The sequence below is a fragment of the Acipenser ruthenus genome, chromosome 36 (assembly GCF_902713425.1).
Source record: "Acipenser ruthenus chromosome 36, fAciRut3.2 maternal haplotype, whole genome shotgun sequence".
Classification (NCBI taxonomy): domain Eukaryota; kingdom Metazoa; phylum Chordata; class Actinopteri; order Acipenseriformes; family Acipenseridae; genus Acipenser; species Acipenser ruthenus.
Genome location: NC_081224.1, coordinates 10,159,489 through 10,176,110, shown reverse-complemented (window position 1 = coordinate 10,176,110; position 16,622 = coordinate 10,159,489). Strand labels below are relative to the sequence as shown.

At 40.5% G+C, this 16,622-nt stretch overlaps 1 protein-coding gene across 2 annotated transcripts in view; it reads right to left on the bottom strand.

Annotated features, from left to right (window-relative positions):
- The window catches only part of LOC117409851 (tetraspanin-1-like), a 27,294-nt gene extending 11,238 nt beyond the window's left edge, over positions 1-16,056 (bottom strand). The window contains exons 1-8 of one of the 2 annotated variants that reach the window (XM_059008148.1): positions 15,882-16,056; positions 14,868-14,974; positions 12,995-13,093; positions 12,128-12,325; positions 10,299-10,373; positions 9,268-9,375; positions 8,657-8,809; positions 7,920-8,003 (exon numbers count right to left, since the gene is read on the bottom strand). In XM_059008148.1, the coding sequence (XP_058864131.1) occupies positions 7,920-8,003; positions 8,657-8,809; positions 9,268-9,375; positions 10,299-10,373; positions 12,128-12,325; positions 12,995-13,063 (687 nt within the window). In that variant the 5' untranslated portion in view covers positions 13,064-13,093; positions 14,868-14,974; positions 15,882-16,056. The remainder of the gene's footprint in view (positions 1-7,919; positions 8,004-8,656; positions 8,810-9,267; positions 9,376-10,298; positions 10,374-12,127; positions 12,326-12,994; positions 13,094-14,867; positions 14,975-15,881) is intronic. The other variant, XM_059008147.1, reaches the window with a different exon arrangement.
- Between the last annotated feature and the right edge of the window lie 566 nt (positions 16,057-16,622).

Here is a 16,622-nt window from a genome sequence, read left to right as displayed (position 1 = left end):
TATTATTATTATTATTATTATTATTATTACTTATTAGAAGATGCCCTTACCCAGTATAGTGATCAATGTTTTACTTTGTTCCGATCCTATTTTCTGTTATGAGGAGGACTAATAAACGAATCAGGGTTTGATGAAAAATCAATTTAAGAAGGTGTACAGTATATGCAACACAGAATCCCATCACATTCCCTCTTACTCAGCTTTGAGCAGCCGTGTCATAAACTTTTTTTTTCTAGTTAATGGTAATTCATCTAAACAGAAACACAACAGAGAAGCAGACAGAATATATTACTGTAGATAAGTAATAAGAAAAAAAAAACCTAAAAACTAAAATAACAAGGATTATCTGTTCTAATCCAAGGCTATCAGTGTAGCATGGTCAGGTCCTATTGTGTAGGTGAGTACCCAGGGTCTGGAAAGTGTGATTTCACAGAATACTATGGATTTGAAACTGGTCAAGTCAAGTACATTTTTTTAAGTAGTGTCTGATACATTTAAATAAAACAGAGGGGTATTTCAGCCCCTTATGCATTGTTTATACTTTTGAATAATTTGTTCATAGCACAGTTGTTATTTTTAATACATATTTTGTATAACATCACCCCTTTTTTAGGATATCTTGAAACAAAACTCCCTCTCTACAGCAGCTACTCCACAGTGTAGTATTTCTTAACGCTTGTCATTTAAGGTTTAACACTGGTGTTATTTTACACAACATGACTGGGTGATGATAACTGCATAGGGTACTACAGCGCTTAAGTTAAAGTTTCACTATTTCCTTGTTTACGGTGAATTGGTTATCATTTATCAGTTATTTTTTAAGTCTTATTTTGTATTTTAAAAATGTATCGTCTACCGATATCTCTCGATTTTAGAAGTGTTTATTAATTGGCACTCAAATTGTCTTTTATGTTTACATGTCGAAAATAAATTAATATTAACCACACGTCTGCTCCAGGCGGCTGCGCATTTCTGAGTACCTCAACTTTTTTGAGAATTTCACAATACTGTGTATACTGCATGCGTATTGATTTGTACCGATATCTGGTGGTATTGTGTTAAATTGTACTACAGTATACTGCAGTTTAAATAGACCAAGGCTGACTCACAGAAATATGTCCGGTTTACATTTTGTATATGTGTGTGTGTTTAGAAAATATGAACTGTATAATATCCATTTCATAACAAAAATAATATATAAAAATGTTCGTGAACGACCCTACCCTCGAATTCAGCAGGTCAGACAGTACGGGGTCCTAAAAAGTGTAGCGCGTCGTATGAAATTATAATAAGTTACTAGAAATTTACTTACCGTTTTGTTTATATTTTAAAACAGTCTGAGATTTGCAGCCGCGGTCCAGGCTTCACGCATGCGCAGTGACCGGCAGGGCAGGCTTCGTCTCAAACGGCTTTTCGCGTCGAGCCGCGTGGCGGCGCTGTTGCAGGCTCGAGCGCGCACGCGTCCTGGTTTCTGAACGGTTTTTTTTTTTTTTAAATACGCCTCAGACATCGTAAATAAACCCGCCGGCGTTTTAAAACGCAGAGCTTTTTTGCGATGGATTAACTTAATAAAATGTATTCAAAATAGGTTTTCAGTATAATATTACAAAAATAATAACGGAGTTAGTCATAAATACGCTAGACAATACACACGGCTATCTATGGCAAAGCAGGAAGGTCAGCAGTCGCTACAGACAAGAGAGAGAAGAAAAAACAGGATAAATATCGGGACATTTGCACGTAAATCGGGACTGTCCCGACCATATAGGGACTGTTGGCATGCATGATAAATCTGTTACGCGAAGTTTCAAGAAGTAAGCCACTAGACCGCCATCGATTTTATCCGTCAGAATAAGAATTGTGTAAGTTAATAATTTAAACGTTACGGTATTTTGACAGTATACCAATGTTAATAAAACGAGTTCAATTCTGATCTCGGAAGTCCTGAATCAATCGATAAAAAAATTAAAAATAAATAAATAATCAAATCAGAACTTTGCCTATCACATGACACTGGCTATACAACCTGTAAATACACTAACACTATGGGACCCGAACATGAGCTGAATTCAGCGTTAATTTTTATTTATTTATTTATTTATTTGTTTATTTATTTATTTATTTTAACTGACTAGCTAAGCTATTGTCGTCACATTCAAATCCTCCTACTTACCCATTGTAAGTCGTTATTACTCGGGTGGCGCTTTTCTAGCGAAGACATGTGTCAGAACACAAGGACACGCTGAGAGTTCAGCTTCACAGACTCTCAGCACCGATCCGTTTGAAGACGTGTGTCAGAACACAGGGACACGCTGAGAGTTCAGCTTCACAGACTCTCAGCACCGATCCGTTTGAAGACATGTGTCAGAACACAGGGACACGCTGAGAGTTCAGCTTCACAGACTCTCAGCACCGATCCGTTTGAAGACATGTGTCAGAACACAAGGACACGCTGAGAGTTCAGCTTCACAGACTCTCGGCACCGATCCGTTTGAAGACATGTGTCAGAACACAAGGACACGCTGAGAGTTCAGCTTCACAGACTCTCGGCACCGATCCGTTTGAAGACGTGTCAGAACACAAGGACACGCTGAGAGTTCAGCTTCACAGACTCTCGGCACCGATCCGTTTGAAGACATGTGTCAGAACACAGGGACACGCTGAGAGTTCAGCTTCACAGACTCTCGGCACCGATCCGTTTGAAGACATGTGTCAGAACACAGGGACACGCTGAGAGTTCAGCTCACAGACTCTCGGCACCGATCCGTTTGAAGACATGTGTCAGAACACAGGGACACGCTGAGAGTTCAGCTTCACAGACTCTCAGCACCGATCCGTTTGAAGTCATGTGTCAGAACACAGGGACACGCTGAGAGTTCAGCTTCACAGACTCTCAGCACCGATCCGTTTGAAGACATGTGTCAGAACACAGGGACACGCTGAGAGTTCAGCTTCACAGACTCTCGGCACCGATCCGTTTGAAGACATGTGTCAGAACACAGGGACACGCTGAGAGTTCAGCTTCACAGACTCTCGGCACCGATCCGTTTGAAGACATGTGTCAGAACACAGGGACACGCTGAGAGTTCAGCTTCACAGACTCTCGGCACCGATCCGTTTGAAGACATGTGTCAGAACACAGGGACACGCTGAGAGTTCAGCTTCACAGACTCTCAGCACCGATCCGTTTGAAGACGTGTCAGAACACAGGGACACGCTGAGAGTTCAGCTCACAGACTCTCAGCACCGATCCGTTTGAAGACATGTGTCAGAACACAGGGACACGCTGAGAGTTCAGCTTCACAGACTCTCAGCACCGATCCGTTTGAAGACATGTGTCAGAACACAGGGACACGCTGAGAGTTCAGCTTCACAGACTCTCAGCACCGATCCGTTTGAAGACATGTGTCAGAACACAGGGACACGCTGAGAGTTCAGCTTCACAGACTCTCAGCAGCGATCCGTTTGAAGACCATGTGTCAGAACACAGGGACACGCTGAGAGTTCAGCTTCACAGACTCTCGGCACCGATCCGTTTGAAGACATGTGTCAGAACACAGGGACACGCTGAGAGTTCAGCTTCACAGACTCTCGGCACCGATCCGTTTGAAGACATGTGTCAGAACACAGGGACACGCTGAGAGTTCAGCTTCACAGACTCTCGGCACCGATCCGTTTGAAGACATGTGTCAGAACACAGGGACACGCTGAGAGTTCAGCTTCACAGACTCTCGGCACCGATCCGTTTGAAGACATGTGTCAGAACACAGGGACACGCTGAGAGTTCAGCTTCACAGACTCTCAGCACCGATCCGTTTGAAGACGTGTCAGAACACAGGGACACGCTGAGAGTTCAGCTCACAGACTCTCAGCACCGATCCGTTTGAAGACATGTGTCAGAACACAGGGACACGCTGAGAGTTCAGCTTCACAGACTCTCAGCACCGATCCGTTTGAAGACATGTGTCAGAACACAGGGACACGCTGAGAGTTCAGCTTCACAGACTCTCAGCACCGATCCGTTTGAAGACATGTGTCAGAACACAGGGACACGCTGAGAGTTCAGCTTCACAGACTCTCAGCAGCGATCCGTTTGAAGACCATGTGTCAGAACACAGGGACACGCTGAGAGTTCAGCTCACAGACTCTCAGCACCGATCCATTTGAAGTCATGTGTCAGAACACAGGGACACGCTGAGAGTTCAGCTTCACAGACTCTCAGCACCGATCCATTTGAAGTCATGTGTCAGAACACAGGGACACGCTGAGAGTTCAGCTCACAGACTCTCAGCACCGATCCGTTTGAAGACGTGTCAGAACACAGGGACACGCTGAGAGTTCAGCTTCACAGACTCTCAGCACCGATCCGTTTGAAGACATGTGGCAGAACACAGGGACACGCTGAGAGTTCAGCTTCACAGACTCTCAGCACCGATCCGTTTAACAGACACGTGTGTAGGGTTATTCCATTGATTCATGATAACAAATACCTTTGCCCAGACATTCATTTGAAACCAGTACATTTTGTTTCATATTACAGTTTTTGATGTTACTGAAATTATGAAACAGTAATTTAAATATCCCATATCCTGTGGGAAACCCAATTTGTACTGCAGCATTTTTCAAAACAGAGACCGGGTTATATACGAGCACACAGAGCGATTGCACAATGAAGTTGAATAAAAAACCTGTTGATTTTAAAAATAAATGAAATAATCACATGATGATATAAAGTTGCCATAGGCTTTAGCAGCAAGTTGCCCAGTACTGGCCCGGTTTCCTGTCCAGCCAATAACTACCGTGAAGTAAACTCATCCCTCGACACCGAACAAAACCTCGCTAATAAGCAACAAAAAAAAAAAAAAGTGCAGCTAGCGCAGAGATGAGCTTTTCCTATCTTATGCCAAAGACGAGTCAATTAGAGGTGCGCGGATGTTTGCTGACATGGAGAAAGTGCAAAGCAATCGTCTCTAAATTGCCAAATAGCTTGAAAAAACTAAATAGATGCCGACAGATGACTGTGTATACCAGAGCGAGCCTAGAATCACATCTGCCTGAGACAAACTACCTCTGTACCGCTGAGACCCCAGAAAGACGCTCCTCATTAGCCGTGAACAGTTACTTAAACAGAGAAGAGGGGTCACTCGAACCAAAGGCTTGATACAATATGGAAATCCCGTAAGACATTGTACCCTCATGGGCCGACAGGAAAAGCGTTTTTTTTCCCTCCCGGAGTAAGCTCGTGTTTCGTCTCATATTCTTCAGGGAATCAATTATGCTGTCAGTTAAACAGAAATTACGGGGCCATGATAAATTGCACGTCCTGTAATGTGGGGTATTTAGTAAGAAATGTTAAATAGTGGGTAGCTTCAAATGTTCTTTTAATTTGCTGCATTTTTACTTGCCCCTCACTGTTTTACTGTATTTCAAATCATTATGTGGTTCTAGGTTATTTTTGACCCATATTGAGATTTTTTTTTTAATTCTCTAAGTCCTTTTACTCTTACTTTAAGCCTCTCTCTCTCTCTCTCTCTCTCTCTCTCTCTCTCTCTCTCTCTCTCTCTCTCTCTCTCTCTCTCTCTCTCTCAACCAATTCCAAACACGTATAAGGAATGCCCGTACCAAGATTCAAGCTACACAGGTATAAATATAGCCAAAACACTGTAACTGGGAAATAATTATGTTGCTGTTCAAGTTGATTCCTTGCAGATGCTTGTTAACATTTTATAATACACGTGTAAACATGTACAGTATCTTATACCAAAATGTTATGTACTTTACTTTAAAAAGCACCGCCCATGCCTTCTTAGCTTACCACCAATTTTAACTCTGCCTTTCTTATTTTATATGAGCTGTGCAACAACGGACGATAATACACAGGCTTCTCTCAAGAAACACAACAGCGCCACCCAGTGGCAAAAACACGTACAACAATTGACAAACTCACTGACTTTCTGCTTAGCTCACTCTTATTTGATCGGTATTTCCCATGCTTTACCAAGTAAGATGTTTTCTCCAAAAAAAAGTCTTACAACATAAAATAAGTTGTAAAATGCTGTGCAATATATAACAAACGTTTATTAAGTATTTTGTTAACAAATATTACAAAGACTTACACAGATACATACAATTTAAAAAGTTAAAGCTGCAGTTTAAAAAGCTAGAAACCTTTGTTTTTAATATAAATTAGTGGTGAGACTAATATTTGAATATTGAATATTTGGTGGCTAAAATGACCATGTTTGTATTCACTCATGTAACAGAATCTATAAATTACTGTATGAAAAAGATGCAAAGGAAATCAATGCATGAATGACGTCTCAAATAAATAACATCCATTCTGTTGTGCAGAAGAGAGGGGTTCTTTCATTTCTTTAGTTGGCAATTTGAAGAGGTACCACCAGATTTATTGGTATTATTTAAAAACAGACCTACAACGATAAACAGAATACAAAAGGGGAAAAATAATCTGTTTTAAGGCAATTACATTTTTCAGTGCAGGGCAAAGTAAATGCATTTTAAATCAAGGGCTCCTATGAAGTTTCATATGATACAGAACAAATATACTGAAGAAGGTAACTTGCACTGTTCAGACTTGTTAGTTGTCCTATATATGTGTTAGTTTGATTGAATCTACCCATGTCTGTTTTTTAAAAATAAAAAAAGTTTATGAAGCTTAAATAAGGTTTTATATTGTTTTAAACTACATAAGCAGCACAATGTTCACTGGGGGTCATATCACTAAATAAACAGTAAGAACTGCTTTGGAAAAGGTGAAGAAACTGTGCAAGTATTCAGAAAACATCCTGGAATGTCTTCTGCTATTAGTCCTCATTTCTAGGTTGTCCAATTCTTACAAACAAGACCGCGGACACGATCATAGTCCCCACCTTTAATAAAAAGAAAGAAATGGCATTAGATCTGAAGGTTCATTTAACAAATACTTCTAAAGTTAGGAATACACCTGCAGATCCCCCATAAACTCCATGATTTCCGACACAGGGGAGGGCTGAAAAGGACAGCTGTGTTTTGTTTCACCTGACAGGCACTGTGACAAGGATGGCTTGTGGGTGACATCACACCAGTACTGTGATGCGCAGATTTATTATAAATAATAAGAATAAACAAACACTAGACAAAACACAGAACAAAACACATTAGCAAAATAACCAGCGCAAGGGCCAAAACAACAGGACTACACAAAACACTCAAGGAGTAAATAACATGGGACAAATGAGACAGCAGAACAGGAAAAACACTCACCGCATACCTCTAACACCAACATTACCTCTAACACACTAACCCCGAGTGAGGCATTCCTGCTGCTTTTCCAAAACGGCAAGCTGAAACGCTGTATAAAATACAACTTATATGACGCTGAGCGCTTTCTTTACACAGTATCATCTTTTAATATTCACCACAGCTTCCACAATATGAAATATACAAAACAGCAAAAGTGGACCTATTCGAAACATGTTCATTTCTGCATATGTTACTAGTGTGCTGATAGTGGGACTTGTAATTGCCTTTAAGAAGAATTTATCGTCAGGTATTAAATAAATAATATTATAATACTGTCAGTTTATGGACTCGCTAGGGCAGTAAAAATGCCAGCTTCCAATCTGCTTTTAAAACATTCGACTGTGGAAGCTGTTTGACATTGATTGGCACCCTGTTGTAAAGGTGAGGGAAGGACGTGTTTTCTTGTTTTGAAATCAGCACATTAATGGATGGATTTTTAAAATAAATTCTTCTTTAAAGGCAATTGGGAGTACAAGTGTGAGTATCAGCACACCGCTGGCGAATACATCCTGTGGTAGTTCCATTTAAAGGAGAAACAACTTCCACTGTAAATATCCCATGTGTGTCCCTTATGGGCAGCATTCCCAAATCACAGATCTTCTTCTAACTACACAAACCTCTAGTACGCAAATTCCAGCTGCCGTTGAACCAATAATCGTGCTTTGTTGCTGAATCACTGAAATCATCGTTCGGAAACAACCCTAAAATAAGAAAAAAGAGCTCATCGTGTCTGATATAATGTCACATGACGAACACAACAACTCGTTAGAAACAATGAGATGTACTCATTAGTGAGACAGTATGACAGCTACATAGAGGAGACAGCACGAGCATTCAGAGTACTGTAGTTACTCCGCGAGTGAGGATAGCTGAATAACCCACAAGCTCCCCGAGGGGTGGAGTGAAAATAACCACAGCACTCGACGAGGCTTCATGGAGCATTCTGTTTGTGCAATGTACCAAACAAAGTGTGCTTAACCCGACCCTCAGCAGCTGGATTTGCACAATGACTTTCCTTAGACCAAGCTCTGCATCTGCTGCTAAGCAACGCTAGATGTCTTAATACTTGTTGTGTAATATATGACATACAGGCTGCATGTAATGTAATGTGACCACTGTCATATGCATTCATACAAAGCATTACATATACAGCATTGCTTTCCTATGGTGCAACCTGAACATCTTTATATATATATAGATATAGATATATATATATATATATATATACATATATATATATATATATATACAGTATATATAGATAGATAGATAGATAGATAGATAGATAGATAGATAGATAGATAGATAGATAGATATACACCAATGCATTTATGTTTGTAGAAAGACACAATACCTTTTCATGAATGATAGTATTTGCAGTATTTTTTCCATCACATGCCGGTTCTTTTAGGTTCACACAGCAGGTCTTGGGGTAAGACAGCCCTGTGGAGTTACTGAACTGGGATCCAGTGAAATCTGTATAGTTATCGAACCCACAACAATGATACTGAAGGGGGGATAAAAAAAAAACATGCTTTTAAATTTTCATGTTAATAACTGGTTTAACCCTTAATACTCTCAAATATAACAGCCTGCTGCAGCAGAGAGAATGACACAACATGAGCTTCACAAAGACACTGAGGATATTTAATCTTGAACAGACCGTCTGCTCCCTTCTAAAACTTTGCAACAGTAAAATCATGGGTAACCAAGGCCAGAGAGGAGTGGTAAAGCATATTCAAAGGGCAAATGATAAACTATGGTAAAGGGATCATATAAGTGCAACATCACTGTGGTAAACTTGTATAAGAGTTGTGTCAAATTGTGGTAAACTGTATATTTGTTTGGCGATCTCAATTGCACTGCTGTCTCCTGAAAGCAAACTTGTGATCTAAAAAGCTAATTAAGCCACTGCCCTCCTATAATAAATATTTTGCTATTGATGCAACTAGTATTTTTACTTACCTTTAACATAATGAGGTTCCATGCTTGGGATATTGTGTCTGTTGCGACAGGACCAGCATAGGCATGTATTAAGGACACCCGGCTGGTGTTACGCACAACAGACTCCACCTGAAATAACAGTAAGTGGTTACATGACTGAGAGAACATTCTCAGAAATGACTTGCATATCCGTCTGAGTTGTTTCCTGCACTAGGGTGGTCCCAGGTTTCTTTGTTGATGCAGTGCATTCTGGTACTTGTAGTCCTGCTTGTAAAAATGTAATATGAAAGGCACCAGAATGCATTGGGGTGCGATTTAAACTAACCAAATTGTCAAAACTGCCCTGTGAACTGTGTGAGTCATATAGTCACCCTGGCCAGGTCATATTTATCTTTAAATAACTAAGGTGCTTTGCTGGGGACTCCGAAGGGTGCGTCACATTGGCTCTGGCGCTCCCATGGGTGAAGGAGGCAAAACCAGCAGGGACTGTTTCACCTCATCGCGCCATAGCGAACCCTGCTGGTCAGGCGCCCACCTGCAGGGCTGGCCTTTGTCCTCTAGAGGCCAGTAGCTCACTGACATCCGCTCTGGAGTTCCTGGGTGAATAAGGAAGCTAGCTCGGTCGTGGGATCGGAGGACGCCCGCTGAACCATCGGGTCTCCTAAACCACGTGGGGAATCGCTGCAGTGAGGGGACAAGCGACTGGGCATTCCAAATTGGGAGAGAATAGGTGGAAAAATAATAATTGGACACACTAAATTAAAAGAAAATTTAAAAAAAAAACCTGTAAGGAACTAATTCAAGCAGACTTAGGCTTTGCCCAGTGCCTTCTTCAGTGTAATAATGTTAACTAGTCAAAGCCTTTGTCTTCTTGACCTAGTTTTATATAGTTTTACCTTGTATAGAATCAGCAATATATTCACACTGGTGTGCCCTTTCTCTGTTGATGCTAGCTTGGTTCTGCGTATTTTGTTTTTCAAGTTTTCAACTCAATCCATGTAACAAACATGTAAGTGCAAGGTTAAAAATGTTTTTAAAAATAATCCACTTACTATATCCTTATAGATGAAGATGAGCACAGCTCCAACAACCTCAGCAATGTATATAATTGAAACGATGCAAAAGAACTGTTGAGAAAAACACAAATGTTATTATGCATTATGCAGCACCAGTACAGGGGAGGTGATAAAGTTCTTGTGCTGTCGAAATTATATTTACATCGCATACAGTGCTGTGAAAAATTATTTGCCCCGTCTGATTTTCTGCATTTTTGCACATTTTTCACATTGTATTTGGTCAGATTTTTTTGTGGGTTGTAGCAGTATATAAAGGGAGTCTGAGAGAAAAAATGACACCAAAGTTTGGTGCTTCTTTCATTTGTTTGGTGTGCAAGGTAATCAAACATGCAATCTTCAGGTGTGAAAAAGTTATTGCCCCCCCCTAGTTAACTCAACCCAATTAAAGGCATAATTAGGGTCAGCTGTTTGAGTACTTTGGTTAACAACCAAGCCTGATTTGGGCCAGCCCTGCCCAATATAAATCTGACTAACTTTGGCCCTTACCATCAGAGTGAAGTTGTCAGCACACAGGTTCTAGAGGCAGATCATGCCACGAACAAAAGAAATTCCTGAAGACCTCCGGAAAAAAGTTGTTGATATCTATCAGTCTGGAAAGGGTTGCAAAGTCATTTCTAAGGCTCTGGGGCTCCACCGAACCACAGTCAGAGCCATATTGTCCAAATGGAGAAAGTTTGGGACAGCAGTGAATCTTCCCAGGAGTGGCCGTCCTGCCAAAATCTCTCCAAGAGCAAGGCGTAAAATCATCCAGGGTTCTGCAGGCCTCTTTCGCCTCGGCTAAGGTCAGTGTTCATGACTCCACCATCAGAAAGACACTGGGCAAAAATGGGATTCATGGCAGAGTAGCAAGGCGGAAACCATTGCTCACTAAGAAGAACATGAATGCTCGTCTCAAGTTTGCCAAAAAGCACCTGGATGATCCTCAAGAGTTCTGGAACAATGTTCTATGGACAGATGAGTCAAAAGTGGAACTTTTTGGCCGACATGGGCCCCGTTATGTCTGGCGAAAATCAAACACTGCATTCCACAGTAAGAACCTCATACCAACAGTCAAGCATGGTGGTGGTAGTGTCATGGTTTGGGGATGCTTTGCTGCATCAGGACCTGGACGACTTGCCATCATTGAAGGAACCATGAATTCTGCTCTGTATCAGAGAATTCTACAGGAGAATGTCAGGCCATCCGTCCGTGAGCTGAAGCTGAAGCGCAGCTGGGTCATGCAGCAAGACAATGATCCAAAACACACAAGCAAGTCTACATCAGAATGGTTGAAGAACAAGAAATTTAAAGTTTTGGAATGGCCTAGTCAAAGTCCAGACCTAAACCCCATTGAGATGTTGTGGCAGGACCTGAAATGAGCAGTTCATGCTCGAAAACCTACAAATGTCACTGAGGTGAAGCAGTTCTGCATGGAGGAGTGGGCCAAAATTCCTCCACGGCGCTGTGAGAGACTAATCAATAACTACAGGAAGCGTTTGGTTGCAGTTATTGCTGCTAAAGGTGGCGTAACCAGTTATTGAGTCTAAGGGGGCGATTACTTTTCCACACGGGGCATTGGGTGTTGCATAACTTTCTTTCATAAATAAATGAAATATGTATCAATTTTTTGTGTTATTTGTTCACTCAGAGTCTCATCTAATATTAGGTTTTGGTTGAAGATCTGATAACATTCAGTGCCAAAAATATGCAAAAATGCAGAAAATCAGACAGGGGGAAAATACTTTTTCATGGCACTGTAAATATGTCACAGTACACGACTGCAAAACACTATCAGAATCTCTTAAACAGCAATACTGCAATCTTACTAGCAGAAGAAGGCATCGGTTCTCTTTCCATGCTCCACAACACCCAATAAGACCAATGACTACAAGCACAGATCCAACACCGATACAGATGTACCCAATATTGATAAACTGTGTTGAGAAAGGACCTATTACTTGTATGAAGGAGCCTGCTCCATATTTAATCCAGAGGCCTAGTCCTAACAACACACCGCCCGCAATCTGGAAAACAAAGACAAGGGTCAAGACACGAAATACGAGGAGGGTTAGCTGTGAATGGATAGGTGCAGTAATACCTGACATACTACTCTGATGGAAGTGGAGGCGAATGTGTGATTGTTACGGATAGAAAATCAAATTCACTTCTCCTAAATCAAACAGCCTTCTAGAGTGCAAGAATCAGCATTTTAGTGTTTGTAGTGATGGGTGGTAGATAAATAATAATTATCTAAATCTTATCTCACATGTACTTCTATTTGCGACAGGTCTGCTCAAGTTTTGAAAGAATTAAATGAACTGCAAGTTGAAGACATGTTTCATTTTAAAAGACGGAATCTGGTACTCCACTAGGTTACAGCAAACTATTTTCAGGGAGTCTGTATCACTTCCTTAGCCATTTCAATTCAGCAGTGTGTTGGGCAGTGGGGTGGGAGGGGAGGGGAGGGGGGGGGTGCTGGTTGGTATTGATGGGGTGAGGACAGTGTTACTGTTTCTATGAAATGATAAAAGGAAATCTACACTACCTGAGGCATGACTTGGAAACAATCATTTCTAAGTGTAGAACCAGATATCATGCCTTAAAATGCATCTATTTCAAAACTGTACATTTGAGCAACATAGTGAATGTAAACTGGGTATCCACTAGGTTATATAAAGTTATGGACTACTTACAAAAATGACTCCAGAGAAGAACATCATCAAGTATTTGAAACATGCATACAAGTTACTAAGTTCAGTCATTTTTATGCAGTCCCTGAAGGTTCAGTTAATCTGTAAAAACATATATACATTAAAACTGGCTGCCCATTTGAACAACAGGCGAGTTTTAAACACATTATTAAAGCTCTATTTCTAAAGTGATCAGGCGTCCCATTTTGGACGGGACAGTCCCACTTTCGGAACACAGGTCCCAGTGTCCCCAGAACTTTTCTTGGGACGTTCATTTCGTCCTGTTTCCCCACCCCAAACTTCGCCATGCTTTAGTGCAAGAGGTCCCGGGTTCGAGCCCGCCCTCTGCCTGTGTGTGGATTGCCTCGCCCTGTGTGATGGGCCTGCCTGTGTTAACCGAGATCGCTACAGTATGTTAGTGAATAATACAACATCATTTGTGAACTAGTCATTTTCACATTTGTGAAATTCATGTTGTAAAAATATTGAAAAAGTTTTAGAATTTATTTTTTTTTATTTTTCTATAGCAGGGCCGTAGCCAGCAAATAAGCAGCTTTTTCTTTGCAACATTCAAATTCAATATGAAAGAAAATATTTGGTTTTTTTTTTTTAGCAACGCCACAATATTTGTTGTAGACACTATACTTGGTTTTAAATCCTAATCTATCAAACTTGAATTTACAGCAGTAATTATTTCACAACCCTAAAAATAACATCGCTCTAAAATGCAATCTCATCATACATTCAATCTGGGATCAGAAACATTTATACTGCGAGAATTCAGGGAACCGACTCATTAAAATAAAGGTAATGTTAGTCGCTGTTCTACGTTTAGCTGATACGTTTGGGTTACTGATCTGATGCGCGATCATATCCCGGATACTCTTGTTCAGACGATTCCATGCCATAGGGGGCGCTGTAGCTAAATGCTGACCGGCCAGCCCAGGACCTTCTTCAAGGCACTTATACTTATTTACCTGTAGCAACAAACCCCGGTAACCTGGCAACAAACCTATTATAGTTTTACCCAGTGTAATTGCCTTCTACAATTCAGAGACATCCAGTTTAAAGAAGACATCAGTACAGTGAGGGGTTTGAGGGTGGCATTCTCATACAAACCTGGCTGCTTTGTTCAAAAGGCGATCCAGTTTTTTTTTTTTTTTTAATTGCTCAGCAGAAAAGGCTCACGATAACCGCACAAGGGGAAAATATAGCTTTTATATCACACGTTTTTACTTTGAAGCGTATTGTCTAGGATAGCACGGTTTTAGTTTTACACTAGCTGAGCAGCAAAAAAACACGCAAGGCCTGTTTTTTTGTTTGTTTGACAATAACCAAATCAGTACATGTATAACATTATTATTATTTGTTTATTTAGCAGACACCTTTATCCAAGGTGACTTACAGAGACTCGGGTGTGTGAACTATGCATCAGCTTCAGAATCACTTACAACCACGTCTCACCCGAAAGACGGAGCACAAGAAGGTGAAGTGACTTGCTCAGGGTCACACAATGAGTCAGTGGCTCGAGGCGGGATTTGAACCGGGGACCTCCTGGTTACAAGCCCTTTGCTTTAACCACTGGACCACACAGGCATGAACATGAACATGAACATGAACATGAACACAGGCAACTTTGCTTTAGATTTACGTAAACATACTTGTTTAATAAAGCTGCTTCTGGTATTCCAGTTGAGTTTACTTCAATATTCAGAGCTGTTCAAAGATTTTGAAAACATTAAATGATGACCCCTAAAGATAGGGTCAACGAGTTTGGCAAGGCTGAATTTCACATGTGCTTTTTCTACTTCATGCAGCAAGGCTATAGATTACACTCCTAGGCTGACATGTACTCAACATTATTACTTTGCCTCACCTTGAAAAAAAAGTCGCTAATTAGCCTTGTTCGATTCGAAGCCATTCAAACACGTTTAACGACGCGGCTGTAGTGGCATGAACCGAGCCGCACGGTGTCGCTGTAGTCTGCAATGACAGTAAAGATTTAGAAGAGCAAGTCTATAGATGGGTATCAGTGGGACTTGGGAATAAGTGCATGCACACAAGAACATAAGAAAGTTTACAAACGAGAGAAAGCCATTCAGCCCATCTTGCTCGTTTGGTTGTTAGTAGCTTATTGATCCCAGAATCTCATCAAGCAGCTTCTTGAGGGATCCCAGGGTGTCCGCTTCAACAACATTACTGGAGAGTTGGTTCCAGACCCTCACAATTCTCTGTGTAAAAAAGTGCCTCCTATTTTCTGTTCCGAGACAACGAGGAATGACATGCATTTTACTTTGCGTCAAAGCAACGTGTAAAAGGGCCTAAATAAATTATTATTAGTATGATTTTAACCGAGGCCATGTGCCCATTTAATTTCTTTAAAATGTATTTACATTGATAGTTGAGTACGTATTTTTTATCTCTGTGTTTAATATATTCTATAAGTAGTATATTTTATCCTGCAAAGTTTAAGAAAGAATAGCGGTAATGAAGTACTCATATATTTAATACATTTTGACAGCTAAATTAAAACACACTCTGGACGCGGTTTACCTAAAAACAACACGGCAGATTTCTTCAAAACCAAACCTTGCGTGCCAGAATATAATAGGCATGCGTTCATTAATAATTTAATTAATTATCGGTGTGCAGCATTTCCCAAAATCAATACTTATAAATAATTGTAAACAGGTGGTTGGCAGGTAGGTTTTACATTTTGTGTGTGAAAATATGAACTGTATAATATCCATTTCATAACAAAAATAATATATAAAAATGTTCCTGAACGACCCTACCCTCGAATTCAGCAGGTCAGACAGTACGGGTACATGGTCCTAAAAAGTGTAGCGCGTCGTATGAAAATATAATAAGTTACTAGAAATTTACTTACCGTTTTGTTGATATTTTAAAACAATCTGAGATTTGCAGCCGCGGTCCAGGCTTCACGCATGCGCAGTGACCGGCAGGGCAGGCTTCGTCTCAAACGGCTTTTCGCGTCGAGCCGCGCGTGGCGGCGCTGTTGCAGGCTCGAGCGCGCACGCGTCCTGGTTTCTGCACGATCTTAATGCGCTGCAAACATCGTAAATAAACCTGCCGGCGTTTTAAAACACAGAGCTTTTTTTTTCCAATTGATTAACATTGCTGTTTTGTAGGATCTTGCCTAATATGACAATTTAATGCCAACCTAGCAGGCAGAATTACCTTTCCCATAAAGTTCGGCGCAGTAGTAGTTTTTTTTTAAAAACTCATGTATTAAATAACTCAAGCGAAAAACAAGGACGTTCATTGGTAAACCCCCCAGAAATTAAGAGTGACTTGATTACTAACCATCGCCGTTTATTTTATTTGTATGCTTTTTTTAAAAAAAAATGTATTTATTTGGCAGATGCCTTTATCCAAGGAAAATATTTATTAATAGAAACACACCGTTTACTTTAAAGACGAAACACTAGAGTTCTATTGATTTACAGTTCATATTGTGTATGCATGTGTTTTTAATAAGCATTGCTGAATACATCCTAATGTAATTTTAAGTTGTGCAAACATGGTGTAGTTACCATCTGTGAACATAAGAGGGAGACAGAGGATAGCTGAACAAAACACCGACAACTGCTGTGCAAGTACTGAAAAG